A 12,578-nucleotide genomic window follows, 5' to 3' on the forward strand; every position below is an offset into this window, starting at 1 on the left:
TAAAATTTGTGCATACATTACAAATTAAGAACAATGTAGTTAATCTGTGAGATGATAATTTTTGAAGCAAAATATGAATTCAAAAAGCTACAAGATACTACAATAGTTTATATAAAATACATTTGTATTAAAATGCCATTGTACTTAATCAGTTTGCCCTCCTCAGAACCTTGTATCAAATAACTATTTCAATTTTCGATGATTTTTTTAATGGTTAAGTCATTAGCCTGAAACTTGATGCAGACGATTAAGGTGTAACAAACCTGACTGTAAGTCAACAGACATCAGGCCATCGAGGATAATCATAGAACAACGCTGTACCCGACCGTTGTTCAAGTACTTTTCAGGCGACGCGTTACCTAAATGTGTCTACCAAAATATTTAAAACAAAAATTAATTAAACGATTTCATTGATGCTGTAACTAACGACGTGATGCGTGAGAACGTCTACAAAATACTATTTAATCTTTAAAGTCATTAATCTATTATGCATACACTATTTCCTAGGATTTGGTTAGTCAACCCTACCAGTATGGTATAAGGTAAAGAAAAAAATTGTAATCGCTGTGAAAATAATACGCAAGTAAAGTAAATTGAAATTAATATTGTTTATTTTATCCTTTTTGAAACTTATTGTAAAACTAAATTAATAAAATGCATGCATATCTTGATTATCACGTATAATACTTTTGCTAACTTATGTAAGTCTTTTCGCCTTAGACTAAAAAACAAGATATATATATCTTTATATTTAGAAAACAAGTTCTGGTAGCATAATTTATTTTTATTAAGGCATTTTTCAAATTTTATTTTAAAGTATTCGTTAAAGCTACTTAGTCGAAAATTTAAATAAAATGTGTATTATTTGACTATTGGTAATCATTATGATTGGTTTCTGTTCAATTGTACTTTACTGGATAGGGTAGAATAACTCTTAATACATCACTTGTAAACCTCACAAACTTCTCTCCAATTTGCTCATTTGGCTATTGATTTCTTTGGTTTTGAACAGTTTTCTGTTTTATGATCTTCGCCATATTGGATACAAACAGGTTTTTCTGACAAATGTTGTTGGTATGTAAAAAGTATTGATAATTTTTACATTGTGGCACTTCTTTTTTTTTCTTGTAGGTTCGACTTTAATTTTGTGGTAGTAAAGACTGTCTACGTCTTAGATATCATTGTTTATAGATCTAAGTCCACAAAAAACAAAGGTAGTTTTATATGCTTCCATTCGCTGTTTTTTCAATTTGGGTTAGGCTTCTAACACATGAGCTAGAACCCATTTTGTCATGTAACTCTGTATGACTAGAGTTTTTATCTGTATTAGTATTATATATTTTACTCGTTTGGAGATCTAACAGTTGGCTCTGAAATTTCGCAATATTCGCTTATAAGTCTAATACAACTTTTTTTAAATTTTCATTTTTATTTTCATTTTGTATACCATCCAAAGTTGCCTGGTCAATAACAATTTGATTTGGTGCTGTCAGCTGTGTAAGCGTTGCCTGGCTGATTAGTAGAACTCATTGTAAAACGACGTACAAGCCGCCGCTTGTTAATTTATGTTAAAACACTTAACACTCTTCCGTTGTTAGCGAAAACATTTTTCATGATACAATATTTATTAAACACAATGCGTGAGTTCGGCACTCAAAAGCGGAACATACGTGTTGTTTTTGATAAACAAAACGCAACTTCTTATAACTTTGAGAGCATAATTATTCAAAACTAATTATCGGTTAGTCAAAATGCTCAGCAAAATATTCTTATTTTAATACGTTACTTGAATGTATATATAACCGTTCTTATTTAAGTTTCAAAAGTCAATAGCGATCTGGAAAATACTAAAAAAGATAAATATTTTGTATTTTATCAAAATGTTCAAAAGACAAAAATACAATACTTAAAACTCTTACTTTTGGCGAAAATAAGAGTCTTACGAATGGATCACCTGTACAGCTATACGATATACCTAATATCATTGAGTATAATATATTATACAGAGAAACGATGCTTTCGAATTTACGCTGCGCTTAATATTAGTTGCCGCTCCTATTGATAGAGCGCGTGCAATATTTCGGAAAATAATAAAATATGAAACAAACTGTCAGCTGGTATGAAAATTCCTGCCAAAATTTCCAACAAATCTAGCTGTAAAAAACTTAACACATCCAGTTAGCAATTGAAATTGAAACTCAACCGAGCCTAATAACATTTTTATAAGATCATGTCACGCCAATGTTTACGATTTTCCATAGATTATTTTTTCTAAAATACGACATGATATATTCATTAACAAGTAAGTCTATAGCGTTGCCAATTAAAAAAAAAATTTAATTTATTTATTTGCTATAGTTTTCTTGTTTTTATATTTTTTAAAAATATATGCCGAAGTTATTTTGTACCAGTCCGTTTCTATACGTTGCAAAATATGTGTTTACTTTTATAGGAAACGCCTCAGGAGCTCTTTTTCTCTCTATTTGAGAGAGAATAGTTCATTAACACTACTCAGCACATTTGTCTTTCACTAACGTCACATTAAAAAATTTGGTCACTTATTTTTTAAATAAACGTATAAAATAATCTAAACAACGGATCACTAAAGAATGAAATTCTTATTTAATTTAAAATTTTACAGCAAGGTTCAAGAAATACATTGCATTTGAAATTAATTTTACCGGATGTCTTTAAGCTCTTTGGACGTTATTGCCGATTGCATGTACAATATGATGAAATGTCGTACAAAGAAAAATGTGTAGTGTGCACATTGTTTTGGAAACTGCATATAAAACTATTAGGTCTGCAACACTCCACGTTAGAAATCCAAATATTTCCAAAAGTACACTTACCGGAGATTAAAGAAACTCTACACAATTTTAAAAATGTACGACGAAAAACATTAACGTTATTTGACATTATATGTCTTTACTTTGGCACACAACCGGAAAAATCGACAGTTTTTACAGCGTTACCAAAAAACCTAACGAAAATTCTCATTGTGTGTGGCGATTTAGCGGTTGTCTATATCCTAATATCCTTCTAGATCTTAATACGGTGAGGTGACACAAATCTCTCAGGAAATGTTACGAAATGTCATGTCCAGTTTTGAAAGACGACTTGACGAATGCTTTCTTCGAAATGGACGCCATCTTACGGATTCGTTCATAAAAATTAAATACAAAATTAACACTTTTATAATGCTTTTTTATATACTTTTAGATGGTATGAGTAAATCTATTAAAAAAAAATCTTTTTGGTTTTTTTTAGTTATTTTAAAATTGCCCGTTTCACTGCCCCACCCTGTATGATGGGTTTGACCAGCAGCACTTTGACTGACAGTGAGTTTATCAAAGTTTGATTGTAGAGAAATTGGAGTAACCGATCATAATATAATAGTAGATATATTAATATATACTAATTATATTATATTATAGAATACATAATATATTAGTAGATATAATACAAATATGTATATCTGTAACAACTGTGAGTAGGTGTGTAAGTCGATTTCAGTGATTTTACAGGAGAGCGATTTTAAACTTTGACCGCTGCCATAAATCCCTACTTAGTCAATAACTCACATCTCTCTCAAGGTTTTCTTGTTGGTTCAACGAGTTAGACATATATTCAAGGTGTGCTAGACGCCGCGGACTACATCCTAGCGTAATTACTATTAATTTTACTACGGAAACTAATTTGAAGGACTCACTGAGTGCCAAAAATAGGAACTCTAAAAATAGAAATGCTACTAAAACGACGACGTGAAATAAAGAATGAATTACCTCCAAACACAATAAAATGTATTATTGTAAGACCAATTCTTTCTTAAAAGCAAAAATGTATTAATTAAACACCATATTCTACTCATTGTAAATTTGTTTAAAGTCATATTAGTATTTCAGTAGAAAACAAATATATATAAATAAAACAAATTGTATTTTCAGTAGAAGTTAAAATGTTGTGTTAACATTATATTTATTTGTTTAACAGTGTTTTATTACATTCATAATAGTGCTTAAAAGAAAAAATGTGCTTTTGAAAATAATATGTAATGAAAACTAAGCATTTAATTATTATTAATTAGATATGCTCCTATTTCTTCACTAATGAATCACAAATGCTTACAGTCAGTGTGATAAAGTACTAGCTGTTCTCAAAAGTTGTATAACTTGACTTTTACACATTACTTGTCGGCTGAACTTTTCATCTTGACGTTCAACATAAATGATACAATATTGTACGACACACGTAAAACCTAAACACAATTTATTAAATGTATTAATTTGTATTACTTATTTTAATTATAGCACAAAATCACAATAAAACAAGTATATAACATTTTAAGAATAAAATTGGTTCCTAGCTAGTTATGTATTGGGCAAGACTAGGAGGTACATTAAAAATAATATGTAATATTGTTAAATCAAAATAATATTACCTTTATTTTTTATAATTTAACTTTTACATAATTAAATGCAGTATGGGTATATGATTTTCTATATAATTTCTTTATTTAGATCTTCAAATATTATATTTTATCAATTATCATTAGTTGAAATGACAATATATGCATATTTTTTGTTGAAGACTGATAAATAATTTAAGCTGATTCAGGTAAAAAACATTAACTGAAACACACATGTAACCTTGTGGGATAAAAAAAGCATTTGAGCTAAGGGCTCGGGGCTAACTCTATTTGTCAGTATTCTTAGTACCGTGTTTGTGGTACACTGTTTATTTGTCTGTAGGTAATATTTTATCTATAATTTTATTTACTACCTATATGTGTTTATCAATTATAGTGTGTTAATCAATTTATTTATTTTTTGTTTTATTCAAATACCTAACTTCCACTCGTTTATACTCTTATACTATATACATACCTAGTATATATCATATTTTAACATATAGAACTTATGAGACAAAACAAATAATACTAAATTTCAAAATTAATAAGCCCAAAAAGCTTTTAAAGTCCGAAATGTTGAAATTTTTTGATTTTCCAATAATCTGTCGACTACAGATTGTTTTTCTTAAATGTAGATATATACTAGGAATATCATCAATCTAATTTTTAGCTCTTACTTAAGTCTAGAAAATTAAAACAAAAGTTTTTCAGCTGAGTCTGCAACCACGAAAGAGCATTTTCATGTCTCGTTGAAGTACCGAATAAATTTAGAGTAGTGGTGTAATTATAATTAAAAAAAAAAATTACATGGAGCTTCCAGTTACAGCATAAGCCAAGGAGATTAAAAAATGATGTACAATCATGTTTCTGGCTAAAATTGTAGTGTTTATTATCTGGCCAAAAATAACTTAACATAGAGAATTAAACTATTTTGAATTTATCATTTAGTTCTAATTTGAACGTTGAACGTACGACATATCTCTTATCTCATATCAGTAAACAGCGTAGCAGATTAACATTCGAAATGGATCCCTTTGGTACCTTTGGGCGTGTAACGCTTTTTTTGGTAACACTTTTTTTCGGTTATTTACCGGCTAAATCTCACCCTTATCTCCTACCCCCTATTCCACCCCTATCTCCCGTCCCCAACCCTTTCGCTTTTTTCGTTACGCTCTTTTGGTAACGCTTTTTTCGGATATTTGCCAGGGTTATGTGCCAGAGCTAAGACATGAAAATGTCAAAAAATATGTTAGCCTCCCGGGGGTTGCAAAGTTATAGGAATTTTTGTTTGAGACAATTTGTGAATAGGAGCATGCCTAATAAATATTCTATCAAAATGTTTACAAAACCCGACCGTTTGTCGCTAATTTATAGCAAGTCAAATTTGAATGTTGAAAAACTGGCCATGTTTTTTCGGGGTTTTCCAGTTTTGGTGGTGAATTAGTAGACTTTATCTATTTTCGAGTTTTCGACCATCCTTGCGATTTCAGGTTCACACCCGAGTGTATCGTTCCAGAGGAGAAAAAGTTATCATGATTACAGATACAAAAGAAAACAGATCATTGTAAAACCTATAGCTTCTCAGCTCCGCGCCGCATTGCAGGTACAATTTGTTTTTAATTATAGTTCATAACTGTAATGACTCTTATGGTACTAATGTGAATGCAGAAAAACAATTTATTTTATAACTTAGGTATATTATACTTTATTAGCTGCCTATTTATTATAAAAAATAACCTGTACACTGAGGTTGGGGCATTATACTATACTGGACTCGGGGAGGTCATAAGTTTTCACGAATTATTGTGTTTAAAAAGATACGTTCACTTTCAAATAAAAGCTTCGATATGAATCTGTAAATTATGGTAGGAATATTAAATATAGGTAAAAGGGTATATGGTTTTAAATTGGATTAAGGTTGAACGTCTGTTTCTAGTCATTTTTTGACAATGATTTTGATATTTTTTTTATATTTGGAAACGTATATTAGTACTAATATTCCTTAAGAATATTACTTGCAAATTTGTAACTAATTCGATTTAAAAAAAATGATAGCGCACCGTAATTTTAAGTTGCATTGGTGTTTTTTTTAAATTTTGATGGGAAAGATGTGTACTTTAACACATTTTGTTCCAATGAAGTACCTTTCAGGTACCACTTATGATCTGCGAACTTGCTACGTAAAAAATTGGTTCAGAAAATAATAGGGTCCAGAAATAAAATATAAAAATAAAAACGCAACATTGTAAAAACAATTTCGCAGTTACGCTTCGAAGGTAAAAAAAATGTCTATTATTTAAAATCACAGAACTGATATATTGGTATAGTATTATTATATACTTATCTACAGTTAAACATTTTATTCTTATGATATAAAAATTCAATACCACAATATCTTAAAGTCGTAATAACGTGTTCAACTGAGGTAAATTGATTATAGATTTCGTTTTCCGTGTAAATTTGTAGATGTTATAATGTTCTGTTTACCCAGTGTTATTATTAATGTAAATGTATTTATGACTATTGGAATTTACCATTATAAAATTGAAATTTGCATCATCTCGTAATAAAAATCGCAATAACTTAAACTTACACTTAAAAATAACTCCAAGTTCATAAGTTTATTCGGCGTTGCTTGGATTTCAGTTGAAGTCGCACTGTTCACTTGCATTGCTAGAAGCAACAACTTTTTAAAACGAATATCCATTGACGTCCAGTCAGAAGAGTACAATCCAAAATTGATACAGTCTCTCTAAATCCATACAACCTTACAATTAATTTTATTTATGCGATATTTCAAGATTTGTTCTTAATTACTTTTTCATTTATGGAGTCCAACATATAAGTATACATGAATAATTGTATAGCGTATAAGATGAAACATACAATGAATTGTAACAATTTGGCAAAATCCATTGAATAAGTCAAAAATTGCTAACAAAACATAAAAAATGAACACGTTTTTCAAAATAGTTATAAATTGTATAGTTTAATTCATATAAATAACTATAGTAAATGGCATAATACCAGTGATATAAAATAAGAACTTGTTATGAGAGAACCGGAACAAACAGCAACTTGAAGTAATACTACAGGACGAACTATAGAATAAAATTCTTCCGTGTAGCTAAAAATAATTTGTTTAATATACCAAAAACTTAATCGTTCGATTTTAAAAACAAATTATTAATAAGTAATAATAAATAAGTTATACTTACAAACCAACATTTCGACAATCCGAAATTAAAATTTTTAAGTCTTCGTACATTTTAATTTGTTGATCTAAATAACGTAGTATAATTAATAAGTCAAAATAAAAATAATCGCAAGATACTAGCAATGGGACAAATTAGATATTTTATTGAGTATCGTTTTTGTATTATTTACTATGTGATATAGTTAATACACAAAAATTATATTTTTAGGATACCAATAATTTAATTTATTTACCTACGCATTATATTTAGGACTATTGAAATTAGTTTCACCAGTTTGTCGATTAAAATTAAATATGGTACCAGTTAGTTATGGCAACTACACAAGAAATACATATATTATGTTTAAACACGATCTAATCAATTTACTTACTTTTTGTGTCTTTATTGTGCCCGAACCTCTCAAATGCTACTATAATAGTTTCGTATTGAGTGGCTATTGCTCCGCATAGTGAGAAATATAGTAAATCAAACAGAATATCGAAGTATCCAGTAAAAGAGCCCAACACTACTTCATTTGTATAAAGCAGGTAAAAGTATTTCTTGTACGAAGTTTCAGAAAGAGGATAGTAGAAATATGTTGAAAGTAAATTTGAGGAGTTGGTTTTATCTTCTTTAGGCATTACCAAGTTACATAACATGGGAACATATCCCCAAAAAGTTAGAGTAAACCCCATCAAATAAATATAAAGTTTACAAAGCTTTTTATTTGATTTCAAAATACTGGTCTCCTTGAATTGACATTGATGACTAACCGAAAAATCAAAACTTGTTATGTTTACCATTTCTAATATTTGTTTAACATTTCGCACTAATGTTGTGTACTTGAATATAGCAAGAAAATAATTAATGTAAATAAGTACGACTTGACCAAGTTTTTCACTATCAATGTTATCATAGTAGATACTATATAGAAGTCCAAAAACACTATACATAAATACTAGAACTGTGTACAAGAAAAATACAAAAAATATTTTTTTTTTTCTAATTGTTATATGGAACAGTTTTAAAAGCAAATTATTAATAGTTACACTTTTACCATGACTCATCAAATCACCCATATTGTTTTTAATTTGATCACCTGAAAGTAAACATTCTTTTCAGTATAGAAATAATCATTAAATATACAATAATAATTATTGTATCATAGATTTAAGGTAAATAAATATAAATTAGTAATAAACTGTTACTAGTGTCTTACAATTAGTAGATAAATACTTTTTATATAACATAGATTTTTTTAATAAATAATTAGTTGTCTGAAACTGAAATATTTGAGCACGTACTCAGTTTTACTTAGTAACTTTAGTAAAATAGTAAATACCTAGAAATTCATACAAATGTTAAAGAATTAAAATTGTGTACACAAATATGCTACAGTGATGAACAGAACAATTTTTGCCTGAAAATTATTTTAATGTAAAAAAATTAAAGGTTGAAACTTAATTTTAATGTTGGGGTTTTTGATTAAGTTTATTAGAAACTAGCCATATGAATTTCACTAATTAGCCGTTATGTTTATAAGTTTCTCACGTATACATTTTTTGTCGAAAATCGCTTAGATACAAATTATTAACGAATTTTAAACTCATAAAATTTTGTACGGATGCACTTTACAATTCCAGCAGTAGAGCGCATCTTCTGAAACACGATATGAATACAACAAAAAATGCTGTGGCAACGTTTAATGGATAGGGGTACTACATACAAAATATTGTATTTGAAGTCTATATTCTAATGAATTATGGAAAACATCAGAATTCTTAAATATCCATTTATTAGCAGATATTGTAAAGATCAAATCCTCACGGGAAACTCGATATGAAAAAAACCAAAATTATCTTATTTATATCGGCTACGAACCTGTTTACAGATGTGATTATACTGTCTTAAAATGTTAATAAATACGTTGTTGAGAGTTGTAAAAGAACCATACAAGTACACTTTAAAAGAACGCTGTTTGTAAGCCTTTACTGAAGAACAACTGAAACACAAGTATCACTTAACCTGTTTTCTGACTAAATAAAGCAATTTTTAAAATACCTTGAGCTTACTCATTTATTATGAGAGAATATGATTTTGTAATCAGTTTTTATAAACGGGGTCCAAGAAAACTTTAAACACTAAAACCTGTTATTAGTTTAATATCAGTAATTTTCTTACAAACGCTACGGCGCATTCTAATAAAAAATGCATTTTGCTTCTAAAAAGTTGTTCGTGTATCTTTTTTATTTCTATCGGTTGACCTATTTGGTATAATTAAAATATTTATAGGGACTAAACGGTTTTCAATAATTTAACTATAAAACTTAGAGGCCACGTACAAAATAGCTGCTTGTGTATTAAAATCATTAAATTTCCTTATTATATTATTTCTAAATTTCACTTGCTTAACTAAGGACACACCAATACAAAAATTAGGTGTTTAAATCAAAACGTTTATGAATAATATGATAAATGTATTGTATATTAATTCAACACGTTATTATAATGTTAATCTGAAGAATACCACTTACTATTTCTGCTATAATTTATAAAATGAAGTTTCAATGGAATATTATACTTTATATTTATAATTCACCTACAAAATAGCTATCTCAGTTTATTTTTCGTATTTTTAGAATTTTATTCTAGCAAATTTTCAGTACAACTTTTATAGTCCTAGTATTATATGTTGGTTCCAACTTGACCTACATAACATTTTTTTTGTGAAATATCATTCACAATACCCTTTTTATATTAATTATTCACATTAGCATTATGCCAAAAAGGTAATAAAGCCATTTTATAAATATATTTTTTTATTGATGTGCTTTTATTTTAACAATATTTCAGAACGACAATTACTAATCAATATACAGTAAAAACAAATTTAACAACCAATAAAACATGCGAAAAGGACAATTAAATAAGAAATCCTGCTTTGGAAAGAAAGGAAATTAGGAGGACGATAATGGAGGGACAACGGGAGTTTAAAATAAGAGAGAGATCAAGGGAGGTATTATGCTCAATTAAAAAAATTAATGGAATGTATGAGTTACCATTTAGGTTTCAAAAGTTGCTATCAAAAAAACTAATTTGGGAAGGGGAGGGTAAAAACAAATTGTGAACGATTGAGATTACATTGTATAAAATCATCATGAAAAAAATACTAAATTTCTCTTTAAACCCTATGAGTTATTGAGTGGCTTATGATAAAATTATCACCCTATACAATTATGAATAAACCCTAACCAAAATAAAAATATACTTAATAGCGTATACGTATATTTTTATTGTGTTACGTACAATACTTTCTTTCTGTGTTGATTTTTACTAAAATTGTCAAAAACTACTATCAACAGATATGCATCAAAAGTATAAAATATTCAATTTGGGGAAGTGATTTCATCACTTTCAGTTGTAATATGATGATTGTATACCAGTGACCTCCCCTACCCTGGCATGCCCTGATCCCACTGTACGGGTTTCTTAATTTTTTTTTATTATTACAATGGAATACAATGGCAAGTTATTAGAAAATAAATTAATTATCGACGGTTACGCATGTACCTGCGATTAAACATTGTTTTGCGCAATAACAACATTTGTTGGGATTATTGGCGTGTACGAGCAAAAGGGTGTAAAGCTATCTCAAATTATGCACAGCAGGGCTAATCTGTTATTGTCTTGAAGGGACATCGAGAATCACCACACGGACATTTTGCTAATCCGGAGAAGTGTGACACAGAAGTGATCACAGCGTGGTCACTTCCTTTTTTTCATGCACACACACATCCTAGGGTTAGATATCTCACATTATACTTGTATGTATAGTTTGAAAAGATTGACTGAGGGTTATCCGGAGCGCTAATTTTCTGCAAATTTGACGTACACAGCTTGCCAATGCATCTGATCGCGTGCTGGGTCAGTTGCCAAAACGGCAGAGTTTACACGAAAGCCATGTGTCGACATTCCAATTTCATTGTTGTTTTTAATTCGATTTAAATCTGATAACTTTGACAGGAACTGCATTTTTAATAATTATGGCCTCGGCGGCTTCACGTAACACCGGTATTATACGGGGAAATAACTTATTATTAAATTGAACGAAATCAAAGCAAGTACACACATTTTTTTTTTGCTTATTATAGTGAGTTGTTTACTTTAAAAAAAAAATGATTTTTGTATTTATTTTTCGAATTTTTCTGTTATTGGTTGTACTTCTGAGTGGCTGTAAAAGTGTCAACGCACAAATTCCTATGTTAATCGTAAGTATATAATATAAAAAAAACAGAAATTAACGAATGGTATAATTTTTTAGTATTATTAAAACCCCTTCTACATACAAAGAAATTGACAATACTATTACACAAATAAACGTTCCTCGACGAACTTAAATTTTACTGTATAATTTTTATAAACTCATCACAGGCTATAGCTAATATTATTTAGTATAACATACATATTGTATATAAATGGCATTTGAAACACAATTAAATTAAATTTCTAATTTCTATTATAATGAGGCGTTCTCTGGGCAACTTACCACCTATATGTAAAATAACAGTTTTAAGAAATAGACAAATAAAATATTATGTTATTTTGAAAACAAATTTAACTTTCATAATAGCCATTATCTGATTATTTCTATTTCATAACTTAACTCAGTAAAAACTATATTTTTATGAGCTATAATGTGTTTATAATATACATTTTAGCATAGAACTTAGTATCAAAAAATATTTAAAAAAAATATATTTACAATTAGCCATTATTTTGATTATGATAAATTATATATATATGTACAAGCTGTCCCGACCCGGCGTTGCCCGTGTATTAGAATAGACACACAATCAGCTGATCGAATCACTGTATCCTTGTGGTATGAAAAACCATAGAGATGTATAGATAACTATTGATACTATTGATAACAATAATTAATCATTTTAATTAAAAATTAAAAACATGTT

At 28.7% G+C, this 12,578-nt stretch overlaps 1 protein-coding gene across 1 annotated transcript; it reads right to left on the reverse strand.

Annotated features, from left to right (window-relative positions):
• Positions 1-4,143: 4,143 nt before the first annotated feature.
• On the reverse strand, positions 4,144-8,179 carry LOC126844863 (uncharacterized). Its single transcript, XM_050583302.1, has 6 exons — positions 8,000-8,179; positions 7,630-7,693; positions 7,439-7,538; positions 7,229-7,345; positions 7,005-7,163; positions 4,144-4,258 (listed from the first exon to the last, which is right to left on the reverse strand). Exons 2-6 carry the CDS (start codon positions 7,677-7,679, stop codon positions 4,187-4,189), a joined length of 498 nt encoding a protein of 165 aa, XP_050439259.1. The 5' UTR covers positions 7,680-7,693; positions 8,000-8,179; the 3' UTR covers positions 4,144-4,186.
• Positions 8,180-12,578: the final 4,399 nt, after the last annotated feature.

This window comes from Adelges cooleyi, unplaced genomic scaffold (genome assembly GCF_023614345.1).
Source record: "Adelges cooleyi isolate 19-005CV unplaced genomic scaffold, UGA_ACOO_1.1 ACOO_flye_CR_arks_rails_tigmint_CR_PRNA_651, whole genome shotgun sequence".
Classification (NCBI taxonomy): domain Eukaryota; kingdom Metazoa; phylum Arthropoda; class Insecta; order Hemiptera; family Adelgidae; genus Adelges; species Adelges cooleyi.